The sequence below is a fragment of the Papaver somniferum genome, chromosome 5, assembly GCF_003573695.1.
Source record: "Papaver somniferum cultivar HN1 chromosome 5, ASM357369v1, whole genome shotgun sequence".
NCBI classification, from domain to species: Eukaryota; Viridiplantae; Streptophyta; class Magnoliopsida; order Ranunculales; family Papaveraceae; genus Papaver; species Papaver somniferum.
In genome coordinates this window covers 112,114,210-112,138,390 of record NC_039362.1, presented here as the reverse complement: position 1 = coordinate 112,138,390, position 24,181 = coordinate 112,114,210, and the positions used below count along the sequence as shown (strand labels likewise).

The 24,181-nt window shown below is 36.7% G+C and overlaps 2 protein-coding genes across 3 annotated transcripts; both read right to left on the bottom strand.

The window, feature by feature from the left end:
• Positions 1-3,900: 3,900 nt before the first annotated feature.
• LOC113282439 (5-oxoprolinase-like) lies at positions 3,901-8,199 on the bottom strand. The gene is made up of 2 exons (XM_026531435.1): positions 8,044-8,199; positions 3,901-7,884 (listed from the first exon to the last, which is right to left on the bottom strand). Exon 2 carries the CDS (start codon positions 7,863-7,865, stop codon positions 4,062-4,064), a length of 3,804 nt encoding a protein of 1,267 aa, XP_026387220.1. The 5' UTR covers positions 7,866-7,884; positions 8,044-8,199; the 3' UTR covers positions 3,901-4,061.
• Positions 8,200-9,602: 1,403 nt separating this feature from the next.
• LOC113282438 (boron transporter 1-like) lies at positions 9,603-14,985 on the bottom strand. Of its 2 annotated transcripts, XM_026531433.1 has the most exons (13): positions 13,671-14,985; positions 13,279-13,361; positions 13,003-13,195; positions 12,744-12,882; positions 12,455-12,620; positions 12,066-12,232; positions 11,641-11,814; positions 11,469-11,564; positions 11,222-11,359; positions 10,813-11,132; positions 10,439-10,703; positions 10,102-10,174; positions 9,603-10,015 (listed from the first exon to the last, which is right to left on the bottom strand). In XM_026531433.1, exons 1-13 carry the CDS (start codon positions 13,772-13,774, stop codon positions 9,996-9,998), a joined length of 1,938 nt encoding a protein of 645 aa, XP_026387218.1. In that variant the 5' UTR covers positions 13,775-14,985; the 3' UTR covers positions 9,603-9,995. The 2 variants fall into 2 exon arrangements, with proteins under 2 accessions (XP_026387218.1, XP_026387217.1); XM_026531432.1 differs by having other exon boundaries at positions 9,603-10,174; positions 13,671-14,983.
• Between the last annotated feature and the right edge of the window lie 9,196 nt (positions 14,986-24,181).

Here is a 24,181-nt window from a genome sequence, read left to right as displayed (position 1 = left end):
TAAGAAATTTCGAGTCAAGCTTGTCTTGATAAATCTCTCAAAATATGATTCAAGCAATGGATATTCTAGATCCTTGAAAATCTTGGTTAAGACCAATTTATTGTTCATGAGCTATTTTTGTTTCAAGTTGATGATCATTAGGAAATTGTCCAAGTAATGATGTTCATCATCTATGGTGATTGAGAATATTTCAAATAGTTTAAAGAGAGTTTCCTGAACTACTGAATTTTGAGTTCGGCTCCACCATGGACACAGTCATCTAGTAGATCTGTTAGCGCAAGTCTTATGGTGGAATCCAAGCTATTCAAAGCTTGGAAAAAGTGTGGAATGTCAAGTCTAATGGTTTCCAAGTTGGGTCATCCACACTTCATCCAAGCCATGTTCGATGGTTTCATGGAAGGTACTTTGGAACCCAAAAAAGTGGCAGTCTGAATAGCGTTAAACGCTATCCTGAATCATGCTCAATCTTGTGGTTAATTTTATTGTTAAAACTGATGCTCTCTTTTGACCGTCGATTTTGTGGCCAAGATTGAACGCGATTCTGAATAGCATTTGGTGCGATTCCGACTAAATTTATTTTACCTTTCACCATTAAACTTGAACTTCCATGATCAACTCCAAGTGCTTAATTACCATGGAATTTGGAAGATTAGAATTTTTCCACCATTAAGACTTACTCCCAGAGAAGTGGGAATTCAAGTGCATTGGAATTGCAAATAAGTGTGCTCGACTTGCTACCTAAACATGCCAGTAAAAACAATATTTATGTTGAATGGTTTGACACACTACCTGATTTTGTGGTCTCAAGACTCGCAACCACTTTATGTGACTCTGCTGGAACCAGAAGTTAACTAATAAAGTTCTTTTATTGTAAAATAAAATGGGGTTTTTGAGTTTACTCCCTAAACCAATTAGTGATTGGACTTTCCCCCTAGATTGCTAATATTAACAACTTTCCCCCTAAAATAACATTTCTGCCAACAATACCCTTACTATATATACATGGACAATCCATATTTATGCGCATCAGTTACCACTGTCATTGAATACCTCCTCTTGTCACCACCATCAACAATAATAACCACCCAAAATCAGTGATCATAAAAAAGAATGATTACAATCAAATACTGCAAGTAATTAGATTCAGTCAAAATCAGGGGATTAAGTGCGAAATCTAAAACTGTTTGTGGCATTTACAATGTTTTTGAAGGCTTACGGTATCATTGCTGCTATACTTCTATGCAATTTTCAACGACTTGATTGCGTTGTTTGATCAGAATCCATTGTCACGAACACCACCACGGCACCACCCCTATGCGAACCTGATGAAAATTAGTCAACTGGTTTATATCTTCCATGATGATCGATGATTATCACCTTATTCTACCCAAATCCGGTAATCCTTTTTTATTGTAGATACAAATTAATAATTGGCCATGGACACTCTTACAGTACTAAAGCTAGGATACATCTTTTCTATTAGCGGATTCGTACACACCCTTAATTTGGTAGTCATAATCACTATGTATGCAACTGTGAACTGCCTAAATTACATTGATATATACAACACATTTTCAAAATTTGAACAACAGCTGAAAAGGAGCCTACATTTTCTTGATTTCTCACTCTCACTAGCGTATCATGTAGTTCCATCTTTGATCTCAACTAATCTGTTTTATCACTCTCACTTGCGTATCATGTGGTTCCATTTTTTATCTCAACTTCTCTGTTTTACTTTCTTGTTAGTCTCCACTATCAAATATTACAGTATAGTGCATCTAGCATTTAAAAAACAAGATACGTAAATCTCGATACTGCACTACATAACTGAATTGTGGGTATTCATTTCGGGTGGTTTTTACTGGTCATGGTGGCTGGTGCTTGGACATATTCAATGGTGGTGGTGAATGATGCGCATACATGTACAATAAAGGGCATTTCTGGTAGAAATATTGCTTTAGGGGGGAAGTTGCTAATATTAGCAATCTAGGGGGAAGCCCAATCACTAATTGGTTTAGGGGGTAAACTCAAAAACCCCAAATAAAAGAACTATAATTTTGGGCATACCAAAATCTTCCAAGGCATACTGAATGAAGACAAAAAAGGTTGTGAAATACCAAAATCAGATAACTCCTTAACCCAAAAAAAATTTAATGGCAAATCTGCCCTTTACGTATTAGTGTTAATAATCTTGATTAGTGATTGAATATTTTGTTTAGTGATTAAAATAATTTTCAGAATTATAAGAGTTGTTTAGATGAAAAATTTGAGGAAAAAAAATCAAAGTTTTGGTTTGGTTAAGAAGGAGAGAAAGAGAAGGAGAAAGTGAGAAAATTCTAATTCTTGATTCAATGGAGGATGAGGAGGGTCATCATTCATCTAAAAAACCTAGGAAAATACATATCAACTACAACAATGATCCAGAAATGGCTGCTTTCTTAGATTATGAGAATGATTTTACACCCACTCAAACTCAAGCTCAAACTCAAACTCAAACACAAACTCAAGATGATGATTTTTATGAGCCAAATCCTTATGATGAAGACATTGATGAGGAACCCAATGCTTCTAATACACAGGTACACTTATATCCTATACTTAATCTCACTTCTATAGCTCTCAATTATCAAAAGTTAGGTTTTTTGAATCATGGTTCGGCGAAACAGGTTGAGGTTCGGCTCACATCTATGAGCCGAATCTACCAATTGATGAACGGTTCGGCTTACTGAATCTGTTTACTGCATGTGCCGAACTGTTTGCTAGACACTAGTTCGGCTTATATGAAAGTTTCATAGTAAGCCGAACAACATCCTGAATAGCTCGGAAAAAAATAATTACCGGTTCGGATTATATTTCGAAAATCGTATGAGCCGAACATCAATTTGTTATTTTTTGGGTTAAAATATTGTTATTGGTTCGGCACATATTGAGAATATCGTAATAGCCGAACCTCGTTAATGTGCTAGGTTCGGCACATATTATGATTATCGAATACGCCGAACCCCTATGCATCTCTATCTGTGACTAGGTTCGGCTTGAAATTTCATGAAATTTTATGCCGAACTGTTCATATAAACTTACAGGAAGCTTTTGTGAAGAACAGTTCGGCTAAAAACGCAACTCAATGTTGAGCCGAACCCAACACTGTAACCGTCATTTAATCGATGAAAAACAGTAAATAGGAGATTGGGTTTGTAAAACTTACTTTCTTATCCTCATTTCCGGAGTTGGAGATGCAGTTGGTTCAATTGGTGGTTGATTTTCAGTTTCTACACCTTCATCTTCAATTGGTTCTTCTTCTTCAATTGATGGATTAGAAGACGATTTGGTTTGCCTAGTCCCTGCTTTTCTTTGTACGAGTCATTATGTGGTTGAGTTTAATCGACGATCAAATTTTTACGAATCGACAATTAATCACGATGATGAATTTTTTTTTCGCAGGAGGGGGAAGAGTTCGGATAGAGGAGGAGGAGGAAGAAGAGATGGTAACGGAAACTGATTTTGATTTTTTAAAAAACTGATTTTAGATTTTTGTATTAAGGGTATATAGGTAATTGAACTACCCATAGGGTACCCCTTATAAGGTCACCCAAGATGGGACTATTGTTTTGTATGCCTAGAAAGATTTTGGTAAGCCCAAGGTCACCCAAGTGTTTTGAATCATCCGCATCAAGAGCTCTTCACGGCCCACTTTCGCCAACTCATTTGATTGGTTGTCATTTGCTATACAACGTCCATCTGTAGGTTGAAGTCATTTGCTATACAACGTCTTATCTGTAGGTTGAAAGTAGTGTGTAAAGCGAGAAAAATAGCTAGTTAAACGGCTTCTTTCTTAGAACAGAAGAGCTGAAACCGAACGCGAGTTGTGAGCTGTCTAGAGCCCCAAAAAGTTAACAAGGGAAAATGTGAAATTACTCTCAATCATATTAATGTACTCGGAGAGATTGATTTCAGAGTTGAAACACCATAGTATTGCAGATAAAAAGACGGGCATTTCAAGGATGAATTACACCAACAGTAATTTAGCGATTGAGAGAGAGAGTCTGTTATGAGAGAAATAATCAACGAGGAGAACCCCAACCACCACCACCAGGTGTTAAAAGCTGAAGTATTTCACCTGCCTGCACCATGACCGTGTTCTTACCTCCAAGATATACTCGACGTTTATCCTCAGTTATCAAGTAATTAGCTCCGCGAGCACCATCTTCACCACCATTCAGTCCTCGAGGTGCATGAACACGCCTCTCTGAAAGCACACTCACCACCATTGGTCGTCGAAATTCAATCTCCCTTACAAGTCCATCACCTCCTTTGTGAATTCCTGCACCACCACTATTCTCACGAAGCCCAAACTTATGCAGAAGCACAGGGTACCGCTGCTCAAAAATTTCTGGATCAGTCATGCGTGTATTAGTCATATGACACTGGACACCACTTGTTCCATCCCAACTTGGTCCAGCACCACACCCACCTCCAATTGTCTCGTAATACCCAAAACTATCGTCCCCGAAAGTGAGATTGTTCATACAACCCTGAGAACAAGCACATGCCTGAAATGCAGTAAGAACAACATCGGTAATTCTCTGTGATGTCAAAACATTACCTCCCACTACAGCAGCTTTATCGCTTGGAGAAAGGAAACACCCCACGGGAATATGGATTTTCACTGGAGCCAAACAACCTTGATTCAGAGGAATATCAATATTAACCAAACAACGCAGGCAGTAGATGACCGCTGCAGCTGTTACTGCTTCTGGTGCATTCCAATTCCCATATACTTCAGCACTAGTCCCGCTAAAATCAAAAAATGCTTCCCCTTTCTGGGTATCAATAGTTAGCTTTAAGTGTATGACAGATCCATCATCCATGAAATCTTCTTCTTCAATCGTCACTAAATCTTTTGGGATGTTAGACGACTTACTTGCAACCTTAGAAGCGACTGACTTGAGCATTTCTCTGACAGCTTCTTCCGCATTAGTCTGGACATGGGTCATGTACGCTTGTACAACATCCAAGCCATACTGCTCAATCAGCTCTTTGATGAGAGAGATTCCTCTCTGGTTTGCAGCCACTTGAGCTCGAAGATCAGATAAGTTATCCTGAAGTTTGCGAGTTCCTGGGATTTTATGACCTAAGACTTCATCTGAAGAAGGAGATAGAAGAAGTTTGCTGATTCCTTCTTCTTGGAAGATCCCCTTTTCTACAAGTTTAAATGCTTTAATTGCAGCTCCTTCTTCCCATATGGACTTCGAGAATGGTGGCATACTTCCTGGAGTTATACCTCCAATCTCTGCATGGTGTCCTCTACTAGCCACGAAAAACACCAGCTTTCCATAATCAAATACAGGGGTAATAACAGTGATGTCAGGAAGATGGCTACCTCCAGCACAGGGATGGTTAGTGACCAAAACATCTCCCTCAGTCAGATTGTCGTTCCAGTACTCAATCTGCCATCGAACAGTGCTGGACATAGCTCCTAAGTGGACAGGGACGTGTGGGGCATTAGCCACCAATCCCCCATCGGGACCAAAAAGAGCGCAAGAGAAATCAAGCCGCTCTTTAATATTAGTAGAAATAGACGTCCGCTGTAAAGTCCTTCCCATCTGTTCGGCAATCCCCATGAATCTGTGGTTGAAGATTGAAAGCTGCACTACATCTGCAACACCGCCTTCTATTCTTACAGTGCTTGGAGCAGAATTAATCTCGATCTTTATATTACCATATTCAGTAATAATTGCTTTACAATCGGGTTCTACAATAACAGTGCTATTACCATTCATAACAATGGCAGGACCTTGTAAGACATGCCCATGACCTAGATTTTCAAGTTTGAATAACGGCGTCTCATGCCAACCATTCCTGAAATAGATCTTGTAACGCCCTGCAATTTCTGGGACACCAGTAACAGGTTTTAGTGGTCGAAGATTCAAGATATTAGTGACTCCTATTCCACGAACCCTTACATCACAGATAAGGATCTTCCTGTTTTGTAATTTGAACCCATACTCTTGTTGGAACAGCTTCAGAAATTCTGAAGCATAGTCATTTTCTGACCCTACGTCGCTTTGCCTCTTCACCATGATGGCTGTGTCTGTACCTTCGTACCTCAAATTCAGATATGACTCCGTTGTAATACTTTCATCACCGAAGCCCTGTTCTCTCAAATTTTGCTTGACTTGCTCCAACAAAATTGCTTCCCTGCGAGAAGCTTCCACAATGGATTTTGGATCATAAACAGCAGAATAAGGTTCCTGTGCTTCTTCAATCACATCGGCCAGCCCCATTCCATAAGCACTTAAGATGCCACAAAATCGATGTATCAACACTTCAGACATACCCAAAGATCTTGCAATAGCACAGGCATGCTGTGGTCCTGCACCCCCAAAGCAAGCAAGAGCATGGTTCCTCGTTTCATGACCTTTCATCTCAGTTAATTGGCGTATTGGACGACACATTGTCTCATTAGCAACATTTATAAACCCAAGTGCTATTTGTTCCACTGTCATGTCTTTCGCCGACGGGTCCTGACTCTTTCTGTAAGAATTGATCTTTTGTGACAGCTTCTCAAATTCTTGTCTTGTAGCCTCTACATCCAAAGGCTGGTCCTCGTTAGGGCCAAAGATAGAAGGGAAATAATCTGGAATTACAGTTCCTAGTATAAGATTTGCATCTGTGACAGCCAATTCACCCCCTTTGCGGTAACAAACAGGACCTGGATGCGCACCAACTGATTCAGGCCCTACCCGAAATGCTCCAAATTGGAACTTTAGCTTTGAACCACCGCCAGCAGCCACGGTGTTTATGTCAAGCTGCGGAGCTTGAATTATGGATCCAGCAATTTGGGTCTCTAAAACTTGCTCGTAGCTTCCAGCATAACGGCTTACATCAGTAGACGTACCCCCCATATCAAAGCCTATGAGGGGCTTCTTTGTCTCAAGGTCGAACAGAGTCTGTGAGTAACCCACAACCCCACCAGCAGGACCTGACAATACCGCTTTATGACCAGAAAATCTACTCTCTGGCGCAAGCCCTCCGTCTGATTGCATAAACAAAACATTCAGTTTTCCCAACCCTTCATCAAATCTTGAAATGAAGCCCGATAAGTATTCTTTGATTACTGGGGTAAGATATGCATCGACACTAGCTGTTAAACCCCTAGGAACTGCCCTAACCATTGGAGTCAAAGCCGAAGATAAAGAAACATGTCTAAAGCCCATACTCATTGCCAACTCTTCTACCATTGTTTCATGTTGAGGATACGTATACGAGTGCATTAATACAACAGCTAAACAACTAATTCCCCTATCCAGCAACCCCTTCAGCAAAGGTCTTAAAGTCTCTTCATCAAGTGGTTTCTTAACTCGAATAAGCTCACCAGAAATCCCTCTAACCGAACACCCACAGCCTTGTTTCTCTTCTTGTTTATCAAGGACAAGCTCGATTCTCTCATCAGCCTCAATAACTTCCTCATAAAGATTTGACGGCTTCGCAACGGTTAAATCAAATATATTCGGACGAGCTTGATTACCAATCTGAAGCAAATCCTTAAACCCCTTAGTAACACAAAGTGCAATCTTCTCTCCTTTCCTCTCTAACAAAGCATTTGTGGCAACCGTGGTTCCCATCCTTATCCACTCAATTTTATCAGTAGGAATTTTAGAAGACCTAGGGATCTTTTTCCCTGTAAATTCTTCTAGTATTCTCCTTATACCTTCTATCGGTGCATCATCATAATTGGATGGGTCTACTGATAATAGTTTCATTACTTTACCATCAGATTGACCAGGTATTTCTGCATATACATCTGTAAATGTTCCTCCTCTATCTATACAAAATCTCAATTTCTCTTCTTTAATACTCCCCATTTCTCAAAATCTCAATCACCTAAAATCATATAAATTTTAATAGATTATAATAACTACTACTAAAAATTCCAAATCTAAAATAGATAAAAGACTCGCTAAAGTAAGCAAATCTAAAATAGTTCTTATGATTATTTTAAAAAAACTTAAGAAGATCAAGGGTGAGGTGGATAACATATACCTGGTGAGTGGAATCCGTATTAGATGAATCGATGAAGATCAAAGCCGGAAACTTTCAGAACTTTTTTTGAGTGTTTTACTACTGCTACTACTCTCTACACAAGTGGACTTTTTCAGGATCAGTATAACAGAGTTTTGTTTAGTGTTAATCTAAGATGCATGTTTTCAGATTTTGGGTTTGATCAGAATGATCACAGCCATTCATTGATTTAGTGGATCATAAATTATGATTTTGGATCAGTGGACCCAGTTTAATTAAAGATGTCTATAATATTTTGTAAGTTATTTCTTCACAACGAAGTGGCTATAGTTTAGTGGTAAGAATTCCACGTTGTGGCCGTGGAGACCTAGGCTCGAATCCTAGCAGCCAACCTTATTTTTCTTTTTCCTTTTTCCTTTTTGCTGTTGGTCAGTGTAGTGACGCTCAAATTTGTATTCTTGCAATCATTTTAAGGAGTATTACGTAGCATCAATCTCTTCTATCTTTTAAAACTGTAGTTTTGTATAGTGTGCGTCAGAGACAATGAACCTGTACCTTATATATAAGAACACGAAGGATAGGCTTTTTTTGAGCTTTATGTCAATGTTACCAACCTTATGGTCTTCTTGAGATTTGAATCCATCATCACACTAATAATAATGCATTCGTACATGCAAATACAGTACATGGTGGAAGCCATGGTTTCTCCACTACATAATGTACCCTAGCTAGAAACAAAAGAAAAGCTATGCATGAAGGATCATCTTTAACGGTGAACTACTAGGGCTACTCTCTAGCTCTAGGACATGACATTTCCTATCTATTAGAAATTTGGCATCTCTAATACACAGTGCCATTCAGACAGAATTCACTCATTGGTATGGTGGTCTTCAAAGAACATAAAAACCCGACACTGACATGCACCCTACAAATCCATCCAAACCGTCCATGATGATGAACTCTAGCTAGTCACTAGACTTCCATCCATGTTGTAGCTTTACTTTAAGAAAGTTCGAAAAAGAAGACGTGAAAGAAAACACATACGTAAAAGTGTCACGACATATGCAGTTTTCAATCTGATGTTTGGAGCAGAAGAACTGATAGCTACAATCATGAAAATACAAGAAGATGATAAATAAGTGACATTTAAGCTGACCTTTAGTTGTCAGCTATAACCAGAGTCGTCAATGAAGACTGTGTATATATCAAATGACACAACTATGTATGTCTTTTTATGATAATTAATGGAAACATGTCACAAAGAACTGGGAAGCGTAATAACCCTCATTAGTGATCCATGTTCGAGTTGAAAATATATTATCTCATGCCTGGAGATAGAGTTATCTTCACCTAAAATATACAGCTGTAGTTGCATTTAGATAGCTACCCAAATTCCACACAATGCCATCAGGCCAGATAACTCCAGTTTCTTTGGCTTTAGCAGAAATGGCTTAGTGCTTCTGGTCATTTTGTCTCTCAGTCATACTTTCAGGTAACAAGAAGCAGAAAATTGAGAAATATTTCAGAAAACAAGTAAGAAAAAAACTATTTTGTGTCTTACTCATGGTCAGGTGCAAATATTTATAAAACTGAAACTTCTTTCATTCATTACTAAATGTGAATAACATAGTTTTGCTCCTCTGCCCGTCTTATTTAGGGAGACCAAAAGGGTACATTACGACGAACCTAAGTTACCTAAACTGACAACACTATATAAACATAAAACCTGTATAAAGGTCGTACGTCAAGATGAAACTCGAATTACACATAGACTTGGGCACAAAAACCTCTCGAGAATTACAAACGACATAACATGGAACTGTTTTCTTTGCTTTTTTTTTTTTTAATGTGGACTGGAATCAGAAGATGTTTGTCCTGGAATTGAAGCACGTGGAGTAGGTGTCTGCTTTACTTCAGACCCATGTCTTCTTAAGCACGGACTCCACTCCCCTCTAAGTTCGCTTGTGCTACGATTAAACACTCTCTGTGACACCTGCTGGCCAGTTGTGGGTCTAGTATCATTTTGCAGAGTAGAATTTGTACTCGTAACTTTTGGACTGTATGTATGTCGGATCTCACCTCTGCTTCTTGTGAGAATATCATCCAGAATTTCTCCATCATCCATATGGGCAACCCTTTGCAGATCTTGATCCTACAAAAGTGCACAGGTAACATATGAGATCAGAGTAAGACCCTTCCTATGGAATGTGGATTTTTTTAACCAACATTTAAATGAGTCAGAAAACTTCCCACCACGTGCTTGGTGCAACCTTAAATGATAAAATTCACTATCTTCTGACAGTGGGAAACCTCCTAAGCTTCCAGAAACCATGTGGCAGGGTTTCATGCAAAAAAGAGAATGAGCTTACCTGTTTATGTGTGAGCAATAAGGAAGCAAAGGTTGTACCAAACTTACATCTAATGATAAAGCCATGATGGGGGATTCCTCATATTCCGCAGCATCCAAGTCTTGGAGATGAGCTGCTTTGAAAAAGTTGGGGAGGATGTATTGTCTAACAGGGACTAGAAGCATGATCAATAATGGGAAAAGGACCCCAGCGAGTGGTATCCAAGTAATCCCAAAACAAAGAAGCAAGTAAACGGTCTGGAATATGGTGAAGGTAGCAATGGATCTGAAGGGAACTGTCTCTATAAATGTTGCATGATACTCCGTCAAAACTCTGACAAATAGCAGTAGCACGGTTTTGTTTTAGAATGACAGTGGTACTGTAATAATTGAACAGCAGTAAAAAGGAAAAATGATAAAAATTAACGTCTGGCGGAACTTACTTGTATCTTCGACTTGGGGCAGTAAAAAGAAGCAATATTCTCTCCCAACATTGATTTCCTGCCAAGCTTTCAATGGCCATGAAGGCAAAGTATCCCCAGAGAACAGAAGTTGGGATTTTCTTCAGAAGAGGCATAGCGGCAACACAGCAACCAACCATCAGTGACTGAAGCAAATTGCTGACTCGCTGTTCTTTGACTTCGACAGGTAACAAATCATCGATGTCTTTCTCAATATCAAACACAGTCGGATCAACAGGCGCATCTATATAGCCAGTACGTGAAGCCAATTGAATCGTCGACTCTTTTAATTCTTTCAGTCCCTAATCAAACAGGAAAAATAAATTTTAAGGAGCATGTAATTGTTTCTAAACATAAAGTATATGTAATGCATCAAGCATTGTTTTGTTACCAGTCCTGGTGGATGTTGATAGACTAATGGAGTCTGGATCTCATTGTACGCTTCTTGCATTGTACTGTACAACTGAGCCAAGCTTGTGTTTTTACTAATACTTGTGCGAGCTGTCCTTACAAGCTTATTGCGCATAATCTGTTGTTTTCAGCACAACTAGGCACTAAGATATAAAGAAAAGGACACATGTATACGCCCGTGCTAGGTACAATAGCAACTAAAAGAAATGTGTATGTGATTATCTGACCTGATGCTTCAAAGTAGCCAAGCTTTTAGTATGCATTGGAGATTGTGGGATAACACCGTTGGAAGGAGGAATACCTAGAAGGCCACATAATATGACCTGCAAATCCAGTACAACAAATGTAAGTAGAAGATAAAGAGTTTACAAGGCTAGTTGGGAAATCTGGTAAGAGTACCATGAAACCCAAAAGAAGAAGGTCATAGTGGAAAGAAGGTGGCTTCTTAAGATTGAACTCCTTTTGCTGCGCAAGTTGAGATGCAACACTATGATCAAAGTAGTAGAGAACTGCTATCATAGTGGCTGGGACAAATGCTCCAACGATATATATCAGTGGCACGTTCAACATTTCCTGCCAGTCAATAAGACAAGAGTTTGCTATTAAAGGTTGGAAAATCACCTGGTGAGATTACGAAAGCAAGATTAAGTGATAAAATATACAAAAAACCTATTTCACTACGATAGGGAATAGACAGATATAGTAATTTCTTTCGAGCATGCACAAATAGCTCTTTCAAGTAGTAATGGGTGGAATTCATAGGTACAATTTATAAATGGAGTGGTAAATTGAGACTGCTATACTAGTACTTGTGGTGTGAGTACCTTTAAAACAGTCCAGTTCGTGTAAGCACCAGGAGACCATGGATTTGGGCTGAAGAGGCGCCTTGGGATCCCTCTAGGAACACTATCTACCGGTATACAGGAAACACCAGTCCATATAAGCACCATTAGTGGTACACCATAATCTGCAATCAATCCCCGTAGCATACCTACACTTTTGAGACATCTTCCAAGTTACACATCACCAGAACTTCAAAGGACACTTAGAGTAATTTTAGTTAAGAGAATTAAATCTTGGTGAGTGGAGTAGACTGTCTTACACCCACGGTTTCAGACTTGATGCCACGAACACTAAGAGTGTAGGACAATATATGCGTCTTAAAATGCTTTATTCGTAAGGGATAACCAATTATGTTTCAACGAAGATATACCTGATCCGTAGCGCCACGATCTAGCTTTGCGGCTTCCTAGTGCAGTAAGAAGAAGGCCAAAGGACAGAACCAAAGCAAACATTCCATTTCCAAATCTCCACGAGGGTAGAAAAGCTTCTTGCTTAGGGTCTTCCCTCTGAGGTACACGAAACTCATCCACAACTCCCTAAAAAATGCAATGTAAGTTGTGAACAAAGAAGATTTCGTGGGAATAACATTCTAGTATTTACTAATCTTCTATCTAATAATTAAATCCACAAAAATAACATTATTTTTTATTTTTTTTTACCCTAATAGCCTGCTGCATGAAAAGCATTGCAATGAGAAGGCCAAATAGTTCGCCAGCAACACGGGTAAACCTGTTGATAATAGAACATGCACCCAACACAGCTAGCAAAAACAGGAGGACTGCAGTCCATACACAAACCCTGGAAAGCCCAGTAAGATCTAAACACAGTAAGTATCCAGAAGAGGTTAAGCTAAACCAAATATTCAACTGACAAACAGACATTCATTGAACTGTTGGTTATGCTAACGTGCTAACGTACCATCCAGTCCATGGTAAGAAGAGATTCTCCCCCAAGTCCTTTCTATCCTTTGCAAAGTCAAACATGAAAGTATACATCAGCACCGTCGGCTCCGCAACACCAAGTATAAGCAGTGGCTGGCCTCCAATAATTGAGTGTATGATTCCACATACGGCAGTTGAAGCAAGTGTTTGTACGGCAGTTATTGAACCATCTGCATCATATGGTAGTCTCTTATATAACACTGTTATCAAATTATGGATGCAGAACATACCGAAGTTTCTAATTTTGTCCTACTTGTATTTCTCTCCAATTGCTCTCCAAAAGATATAACTGGGATTGCTGAAGCAAAGAATATGTACGTTGTAGGAGCGAGGATCCTGAAAAATCACAACTACATTTTATACAAAACAGCCTTATTGCAGAATTTTTATTTGGTATATCTGAGAACTAGTTTTTCTCTCATCATCCCCCTGTCCATGTAAAGGGAGCAACAGAAATGTTATCCTACGCTAGGGGTAAATAACAAACAGCACGGAAGATACAAGACTTCAGAAGTAGTCCAGATGACTCAGATCCAGACGACTCAGATGAGTCAGGAGTAAACAAACATGGTGCAAATCACCACACTGACAAACTTCGAAACCAGAAGAAGAAAAAAAAACATAGAGAAAGCGAGTTAGACAAACCTGAGGCCAACTTTGAAACCACTAGTCCAGTCTTCTTTGTAGCACAACAGTCTACCTCTGATGTCATTCCTGATCCCACGCAGAGGCACAAACGTTTCTTCCATAATTCAATCAACTGGCAAACTTTCCAGTTCCTTTCCTTTTCTTATTTTCACAACTACTAACCAAGACCGACAGACGACACCAAATGGACTAGACTCAACACACCAAAATCAAAAGCAAACTATCTTGAACTCGAGAGGCTAATACTGACACTTAAACTAGGATGAACCTAAATTGAGATATTGCCGGCTAACGAACAGGAGTTCATTGTTTATTTTTGAAGCGTAGGAATTCATTATTGTTGCTATAACATAGACCCCCTTGAATTGGTCCATGAACTGCACTGTACAATTATGTATTGTTACATCTTATTGAGAAAAAGAACGAAAGAATCGTCTATATATGTATATATTTGTGTATATGATAACTTAGGCTTGTCTTATAAACAAACAATTGAGGGAACATAATCTGATTTTCTTATTTGAAAACACAAAACCGAAAATGCTAACGAGCAAAACTCATCATCATTCTTTGTCTAACTTATTTAACCGATGATTTCACCCAATTTCAGACCCATTTGTCTTTTCTTTTCAACAATGAAAACTTGATGTACTACTATTCATTAATTCCTCTGGAGAAACAGAAAAAGAAATGCATCGAGAAAAAAGAAATCAGCTTACATGGTTTATCTAAACTCACAGTAGTACTTCAAAGATTAAAGCTTTAAACCTCAAAAACAAAAAAAACCAAGTAATTAACGAAACCCCATGATGCAAAATCTCTTTTTTTTTTAATCAGTGCTTGAATTAGCGAGAACCCATGATCAATGAAACGTTATTGATGATTTAAAAGGAGAAGTCAGAGAAGTGAGAACATGGGCATTCTTAAAACGGGCTGAAGACAAACTGAAGAAAATACCTCGAAAACTGAAACTAACCCAAGATTGAAACAACAAATTACATGACTTAGAGACAAGAAGATGAGAAAACTTAGAAAATTACATAAGCAAGACTATTAGTTAATCTTAACTTACTAAGTATGAAAAACACAGAAATCAAAGGCTTATGAACTCTGAGTGGAATGAAAAACAGTGTGATTCGATAAGGATTACATGTACCAGAAAGTTATGTCTTTTTCTAAGAGTTTAGAGAGAGAGACAATGAAAACTTGTGAATGGCAAAATCTGCAAATGAGGAAGGTATGTGTTTCTGTGAGTGTATGGTGACAACCCATTATATAATATTTAGTAACTCTTTTTCAAGTGAACTTTTCAGATAAAAAATAATTATAAAATGGTGGTATGATTTTATCTTCTTCTCCAACTAATAGAAAAGAAGAAGATTCAATTTTGTTTGGTGAGGTTTAAGTAAGAGAGTGGTGAGGTGAGGGAGACAAAAAATGTGATAGTAATAGAAAAGTGTTTTGGCAGTAAACTAGAAAATAGAACGAAAGCTAACTGAAAAGACCCAGAGCTCAACTTACCTTGTGGAAGTGGAACCCCACTGTAGGGCACCAGAATTTGGGCCTCCGGCTCACCTGGGTGCCATCATACCTCGTTTTCTACGAGTACCTTTTCGTTTTGCTTTCCCCTTTACTTTGAAAAACGGGCGCTAAAACTTTTACGACCACGTAGTATGACTGAGAGGTCACTGTGCCGTTACTGTTAGATAATTCCTCCGAGTTAGTCAAGGACTAGGGTCGACAAATAAATCGGCAAAACTATGAGAGTTTCTACGGATTTTTTGACAGAACGAATTATCGAGTAACTCAAAATGCATATTTTTTATATAAAAAGTAAAAAAAAAATTCAAGACTGAATAAAATATCTGAATTTTATTTCATTGCAAATTTTGTGAATTAGGATGTTTGGACACGACCTTTTTTCTCTTAATCATCAACTTTTGATGAAATTGAGAAGTGTAATGCTTTTTCTTTAATGGTATTAGTATTTGTGAATTTTGATTATATTTATATATATATAAATTGTGTTGGTGAAAATATATGTGATTAGAGTGGCGAACAAATCTAACTGAGTATTGATGAGTTCCTCAGCCGAACTCGCAGTTCCTCACTCCTGTCCGAGTAGGTTTGTGGAACGAGTTCGCCTATTTTTCGAAGTTATATAGTGGATTATACTATTCTTTTGGACCATGTTCATGTTATACCACATACTAGACCATTGCTTGGTTGAATCGCCAAGCGTTGGTATGTCAAGGTTGGTTCTCATACTTTAGTATCAAAACTCTAAAGTCGCTTGATTACTAGAGTCAACTTCGTTAGGTTAGACTAGAAAGTCTAGATTTGTTGAGACATACAAGTATTACTCTGAAGACCTGAAGATTTTGAAGATGTATCAACATCAGCGAAGACATCATCCTTTTATTTGAGGTTAGTAATACAAGTCTTTTAGATTGAAAACATAACATGCAGAGTTATATGCATAAAACTCTAGTATTAGAGACTTGATCATTTTATTATGATCAAGGTGTCAAGGAAGAATATACAAGTTGTTTTACAATCTTGGTATATTAAATTACGAAGTATAATGTTTATCTTTTGAACTTCGTAATTGCGACTTAGACATGATCTTTGTAACTTGTTTACTTGATTGTGTAATGAACTTATGATTGATTTCATGACTATAAAACTATGTTTGGTTACATGAGTTTAAGGAAAGTAGACCTACGAACTTGTTTCGTAATTGAAAGAAATCAATAGGATTGGTGATCCGGTTTTCATTGCAGATCTAAAGTAGGACCGATCTCGAAGTATAATGCTTATCTTTAGAACTTCATAATTGCGACGTAGACATAATCTTTGTAACTTGTTTACTTTATTGTGTAATGAACTTAGGATTGATTTCATGTCTAGAAAACTAAGTTTGATTACATGAGTTTAAGGAAAGCAGGCCTACGAACTTGTTTAGTTTAAAGAAATCAATAGGAATGGTGGTCCGGTTTTGATTGCAGATCTAAGGCGGGACCGATCCCTACTTATGTTGGGAACCATGGTAGAACCGATCCTTACCTATGTTGGGAATCAAAATAGTATCGATCCTTACCTAGGTTGGGAGTCAAGGTAGTACCGATCCTTACCTATATGGGAATGAAGGTAGAATCGATCCCTACCTACATTGGGTGTCATGGTAAAACCCATATGTAAAAATCGATTTCTATGGTCACTATACTTTAGGGTTTGTGTTATTTTGGAAAATGGGATTGCAAAATATGAAAGTTCAAGACGTCGACATAATAAGTAATTTGAACATGTGCACAAATCTTATATTTTATTGTTCAAAGATATTCCTTGATACTCAAGGTGAGATCGCAAACCGAAATGTTTGAGAATCTTTTTGTTAAGATTTTCGAATATATATGTTTTGTTTTTCCATCAAGCAAAACACATCCTTGGAAGATATGTTAGTTAAGCATCTTCTATGCTAGCTAATATTGAGTTGTAATCCAAGAGGGATTCTGGTTATACAGTTGGATATTAGTTGGAATTAGACAAAACCGAATCTAGATGCTTATTGCATATCTTGAGAATATTTTCGGTTATGGAAATTCCTTGGTGTCCAAACTACCTTGATCTATAAATATTTAAGTTTGTTATTTTTACGAACTTATCCCGAGGCATATACTTCATTTTGTAGTCATTGTTGTAGCCGACTAATAGTATTATTGGTAATATTATCTTAGAGAGGTGAATAGCCTAGTTAGGCGTAATCTCTTACGTCCGCTAGTTTAAATACTTCTTTGGGATCAAGAAGCGGCTACTAGTATCATTGGTGTGAAACTAGAGTTGCATTATTAATTTAGTTTTCGATTATTGATTAATTGACTAACGGTTGTTAAATCTTGATTGCACCCAGTATGATTATTCTTTAGAGCTTTCTCTTCTGACATAAGGTAGCTCAAACTAGATCAAGGGATTACTTGTGATCCCACTCAACAGACTTCGTTTTGTGCATGGTCAATCACAAGTTGGAATCAAGTTTGGTTGTGCAGGTAGAAAACAAGACATTGAAGATTTGGAGACAAGAAGATTTCTTAGTGGTTTCATGTATTTGTGATTTGCTTCGTGCGCAAATTTGATCGTCATGGTATCCGACTATATCTTGTTTATCTTTGATATGCTATTGATTGAATAGTCATAGTATATCGGCAAGCTATCATTTGGTAGTGTTCTTAAGTATCCGAATTTGATATTTCGGTAATCATATCTTGATTAAATCGGAAAAAGGGGTTTATTAATTTAAACATAAGATCCTTTTGTCGTACTCAACACAAATATCTGATTTACTTCTTGAGATTGATACAACGGTTACCAAACAGATTAGTCATTTATTGTTTGGAAGACGATCCAAAGGAGTTGAGTGCTTGAAGTTTTTGTAACGGCGGAAGCAACTTAAGATAGTAAACTTTATCTTAGGATTCACATGTGTTGGTCAGATTGGTTATAGGCGCAAGGATACTGAGGAAACTAGGTAACTAGGGGTAGATTACTTTGTCTCAATTATACGAAGTTGGTAGTGTTCTTTGTATAGCGGCTTAATTCTGAGAGTATTCAAAACTGGACAAGGTCCCGGAGTTTTTATGCATTGCGGTTTCCTCGTTAACAAAATCCTGTTGTCCCTTTACTTTTACTTTCCGCAATTATAATTATTGTTTTAGTTATAATTAAAAGTAAATACAATGTTCGTTAATCTATCACTTGGGTTGATCCCTATAGTTGTGTTCGGTTTCGAACTAAAACTATATACAAAGTGTGTACCTTGTGGTTTGCTATCTTCTTGTCAGTCTCTGTCTATATTAGATCACGCAAGGTATCACACTTATAGGTTGATATCGAAAAGATTGTGGTGTACTTGTTATCCTCGTCATTTCACCATCCGTGATTATATTTTTCCAATGATCAACTTCATGGTTTTTTTTCCTAGAAAACGGTATAACTTGTGTGTTAAAGAATCTATTTTGCTTGAATGAAAAACTTTGAAGTTGTAATTAAAATAATACACTCATTCAATTAAATTCCTAAAATTTTATTGGTAATAACCGCAATAAGGATGCTATTTAGAACCGTTCTCACAGTCATTATAATTGTTACATACAAATTACATAATATTTTTTCTCTATTTAACTATTATAATGGCCATTATTATTATTTTTATAAAAATGGTCTAAAAATAATCCCCCCTTCTAAATAACGTTTCTAATAAACATGCTCACATTCATTAAACCCACTATAACATTCACAAATTGTTATTCAAACCTATGTCTATCTAGAATATATATATATATATATATATATATATATATATTGCGGTATTTCCTAATCCCCATCCTAATGGTTCAGAGTAGTTTCTTGTATTTTCATCTACAAACAAATAGTCGTATCAAAGTTACAACCCGCAGATCCTGATACGAGAAACCATGTATATCTTGCACTTTTTCACTGATTTTTTTTCCTCTCCAATTTCATGTTACTATGCTTATTATCCTTGGATTTGTGTGTTGCAATCCCATTTTTTTTTTCTGGAAGAACAAATTGGATTTATATAAAAAAAAGCGACAATACAATTTATCACATGGTGTGACAAAGTTTAACCAAGTATACAACTTCCATATAAAAAGGATGTCGCTTATAGAACTAAGTGAAACGTAGTATAATTTGACAACCACATTATTACATTTAATATTCATGATTGTGTATACTCGTCTTTTGTCTTCCTTCAAACACTTTGATGTTCCGTACCTTCAAAATTAACTAAACTTATATACATGGAAGAATAGCTATGTTTTTGCATTTATGTCTTTTAGAGGATGGATATTCCATGAAAACAAGATTTGTGACAATGTTTCATTCATTTGTTTTTCATCCTAAGAATATCCTCATTCAACCTTGTGAACAATATTAACGAGAGTCAACGAAAATGTAAGCCTTGACCAAACACATTTTAAGTTATATGTTTAACTAGCCTAACCATCACCACCACCACCATAATCAAATTAGAATTCTCTTCTTCCTCATTTCCATTATATCATCTGATTATTCCCCATCAAGATATTGATGAGATCATGAGACAACTTAGAATTTTACGCAGTCAAGAGTATTTTTTCTTCATCACCATTATCACCGTCGACGCTACCATGAACCTAACCACCAACAACACATCACTATTAATGAATATTTTTCTTAGAAAAGAAAGACAATCCAACACCACCACCATCACCATCATCCTTTATACCTCGCAACTCCCACCAAAGCCATCGAAGCCATCATCTTTCTCAAATCTCTGAGATTTCTCAAAATCTTCTTCTTTCGTGTAAACCCTAAACTTCTTGATTGATTGAGATTGAATTGATACTTCAAAAGTGTTTGATAATTCTTATTCATCTCAGAATCCAACAAATTTCTCAATTTCCTCAATTCGATAATGTCATAACAACACCATTATGATATTTAAAACAACAAACTCTCTAATCATATCAATTTTTTATATTATTCTAGGTCAAAATCAATTGGAAAATATTAGTTGCAACGTAGTGATGCTAAGTATTTTTTATTAACCCTTAACAATCTTTGTTAGAACAATTTATTGTTCAAAAATTACTTTTGCTTAAGTTGATCATTCGGAAATTTTCCAAGCAAACAATTATTGTTTATGCCCATTGAGAATGTTTTAGATTTAATTATGAGAGATATACAACTGCTTTGTGCAAGGTACACATATGTGTATGTATTACCTAGTTAGTGTGAATTCCGCAAACTGTAAAGGTTTGCAAACCTTTTACATTTGAGTTCGGAAATGGGGGAAAGTTTGAAAACCCCTATGATCTAACTCCGTGAACTGGCAGAGGATTGCAAACCCAGTTACATACCACTTAAGCCTGACTTCGAAAATTGCCAATGGTTTGCAATCCCTGTTTGCAAACCTATCAAGTTCCAGTTTAGCAAAAGATCACAAACTGTCTTGACTAGCTCATTTTTGCTAAATCTCTCATACACAATTCTAAGACAACTTTGTTCATAAAATCTCTTTGGGATTGTATATTATTGTTTGAGTCTTGGGTGTTCTTGAGCACCATTATTGCTTCCTCGCTCATAACCTTCTTGGTTCTTATGTAAACTCATGGTGCACGATTCTTAATGACTTTTTCGTTAAGGAGAGGGTACCAAGTACACCACCAACTTTTTCGTTTTGATAGGAGTATGAACCTATGTAGTACTTTTAACAATCAAAAGATGCAAAAAAGTAAAAAGCACACACACACACACAAGAATTTTGTTAATGAGGAAACCGTAACTGCAGAAAAACCAGGGACCTCGTCTAGATTTGAACACCAAATTGTATTAAGTTGCTACAGTCTACAGACACTAGACCACTGTAGAACTTCGAACCGGAATTTAGTTGAGACCGAATTCACCCTTCAAGCAATTTAGATGCAGTCATGCTCCTTATGTATCTTGAACCTCGCAAGGCACTACACAATTGATTCCCTCACCTGACGTCCTTTACATCCTAAGAGTTGCTTCGACCTAAATGAAGACTTTTGGTACCAATATGCATCTAACAAAGAAGCCTATTTGATTTTCCATTAAATCAAAGATCAAGGCATGGAAATTTGTATGCAATAGACAAAACTAGCAAACCCCCCAATTCTGGAACACTTACACTCAGTTAGCTGAGAATCCTGAATCCTTAACCACCTCTCAAGAACAATTGTGAACTAATTAATTAAGAATAGTTTTCTGATATTTATCTTGAGGAATCACAAAGTCTGAGACGAAGAAAACTTTGTGATTTATATCTATCTCGCTCCTGAAAGAGATCACTAGACTTGGATAACAGAAAAATCAAAATTAGTATATACAAACTATCAAGGTAAAGATAGTCGAACATGGCTTCCCTAGGTGAAGTCTTTCATTCTTTAACCTAAAATATTTCTCAAAGGAAACCCAGGTTAATAGAGGACGACTCTAGCAATCAACCAGGACACATAAGTGTCAGGAATTGAATTTCCAAGTTCAATGAGTTTCTATATTTATAGATATACAAGACTGGGGCTTGCTTATAGTTCAAGTTAAGATAACTTGAGATTCAAACAAACATTTTCTGTATTTAGATGAAACTCTAATTAGGGTTTCAAGTAAGTATGTGAGAAGTTTTTCTTGAAATTACATAGAGGAATATACACTTGTTCCGGGTTCATGAACCGTGTATACTAATATTTTTTTGAGAAATATGCACTTAAAACCGATGACAGTTCAAAAGGCATAATCATGTTCATTTAAACACTAAAGAGTTTAATCATGATGGACATACACAAGGTGTTTTAGTGATCAATGATTTCTTAAAGGTGTTTATGAGAGTCATAACAATGCTAAACAAGTTTATAAAAATTGTCTTTGACCATCTACTAATATTCACTAGGACGGTTGGCGAAACGATTCTTGAACTGCTAGCCAGTTCGTGAATTCAGGATGATACATTTCATGAACCAGGTTCGTGAATTGTCCTGCCATTTCTGAACTTTAATGTCTATGGTTCGTGAACTGGGTTTGTGAACCTTTGGCTATAACACCAATTCAGATCACCACAATTTGTAAACTGGGTTTGTGAACTGTCCCTTTCAGAACTCAATATTTTTCGAACTAGTTCACCAACCTTCCTGTATTCTGAACATCATATATCTATGGTTTGCGAGATGGTTCTCCAACCTAGCCTGAGTCCATATTTCAGTAGTTCTGAAGTACTCTCTTTTGATGTTTGAAATAGTTGAGTTTGTTATATATATAAATATCATTGCTTGGAAATTTCCAAATGATCCAATATGAGACAAAAATAGTCCTTGAACAATAAAAATTTTCGAACTAAGATTTCCAAGGACCAATGCACATCCATTGCTTAAATCATTTTTCGAGATTTTTAACAAGACAAGCTTGACTCAAAATTTCTTCTTTACAAAATTAAATCTACCATAAGTCATACGACATAGTATTATATAAATAGAATGGTGATGCATGTGAGTAAATAGAATGATTCAGTTTTCACATACCTTGTTAATGAATTTCTTCAAATTTCTTCGTCGATACTCAGTTTTCGAGGATTATTCAGTAATGTCTGATATTCAGCTACCAACTTTTATACCTAGTCCGAGACTTGACTTCATTAGACTAGAAATAAAGATATAGTTTTGATGAACTAACATTGACAACAAGCTTGAGGTAGAAAAACTTGCGAGTTCGACCGAGCAATGCTATAACAATATATGTTTATATTATTTGTCAAAGAAATCTTTTCATACGCGTATGGTTGCCATTCTTGGTGTAACTCCTTGTAGCAAACGTTAATTCTTCCTATAAGAGTAAATCAAAACTTTTTTTTACGAGTTTGTATCCTAATAAAGATGATCACAATACGTAATCTACATGATTGTATATTGTTTGGTTACCAGGAGATAGTCTGAGTTACTATTTCTTGGTATTTAATTAGAAACATCATCTCATGAGAAACTTTTTATGATCGATTCTTAGCTCGTATCTCATTGCTAAAATTAACAAAAGTCCTTATATATATTTAGAGAAAGGTCGCTTTTGTTGTTCTCCTTGAGAATGACAATAAATGGGAGAGAGTTCAATTTTGAACTTGTGCATAATTAGTATTTTATATCTTTGTGGGGAGTGCGACTGTGGCATTATATAAGGGATGACTATACCTTTACCTCTCCTTGGTAAAGATGCTAAGTTACGAAACTTAGTGGAATCATCTTAAGGAATTGACATGCTATCTTTAATCTCGATAACTCTTTTGTGTAGTTCATTAAGATCCCTTTACTTTCACATTTGCCAATTTTTTGACATAAACGGAGGAATTCTTTAATAGTATTCTACTATAGCATATGGCTTTTCGGAGCATTATGTAAGGAAGATAGTATTTCAAGTGTATATGTTCGACCTATCAAGCAAAAGAGACAAGCAAAGACTATTAGGGAGAGCATATCACCGTAGTGTTGCTTTAAAGTTTTGGGTACAATGAACTTTGAAGTAGGTAAAAGTACTACTAATTTTCATAATAACATGAGTAGACTGATTAGTTAATTTTAAAATACTCTAATTTTAAAGTACTACGTTGTTATTATGCTATGGATCTTCAACAAGCAAAGAGTTGGCACACACAACATCGAAGGAGTTAAAGATTCATGAAATATAGAAGCACATTGGAATTAGAGCATAACATTTTTAAAGTTCATATGTAAAATGCTTTGTCAGTAAAATTAATAAAGAGGGGATAGTAAGAGAATTACTAACTCTAACACAATGACATTCGTATGTCAAGTTAGTTGTCAGGTTTGGATGCCAAAACGCATTTTTGATTTAGACTACTAAAACCATTTTCAGACTATATTAGGCTTAAGAAGTCGAGTATAAATACATCTACGGAGAAATTCATTAAAGTTTAGTAACAA

Bases quoted from the DNA above. Each gene is read 5' to 3' on its own strand.
- LOC113282439 (XM_026531435.1), bottom strand. From the start codon at position 7,865: ATGGGGAGTATTAAAGAAGAGAAATTGAGATTTTGTATAGATAGAGGA.
- LOC113282438 (XM_026531432.1), bottom strand. From the start codon at position 13,774: ATGGAAGAAACGTTTGTGCCTCTGCGTGGGATCAGGAATGACATCAGA. The intron at 11,360-11,468 runs GTCAGATAATCA...TGAAAACAACAG, and splicing joins TGGCTACTTTGAAGCATCAG to ATTATGCGCAATAAGCTTGT. The intron at 11,133-11,221 runs GTAACAAAACAA...CTGTTTGATTAG, and splicing joins ATCAACATCCACCAGGACTG to GGACTGAAAGAATTAAAAGA.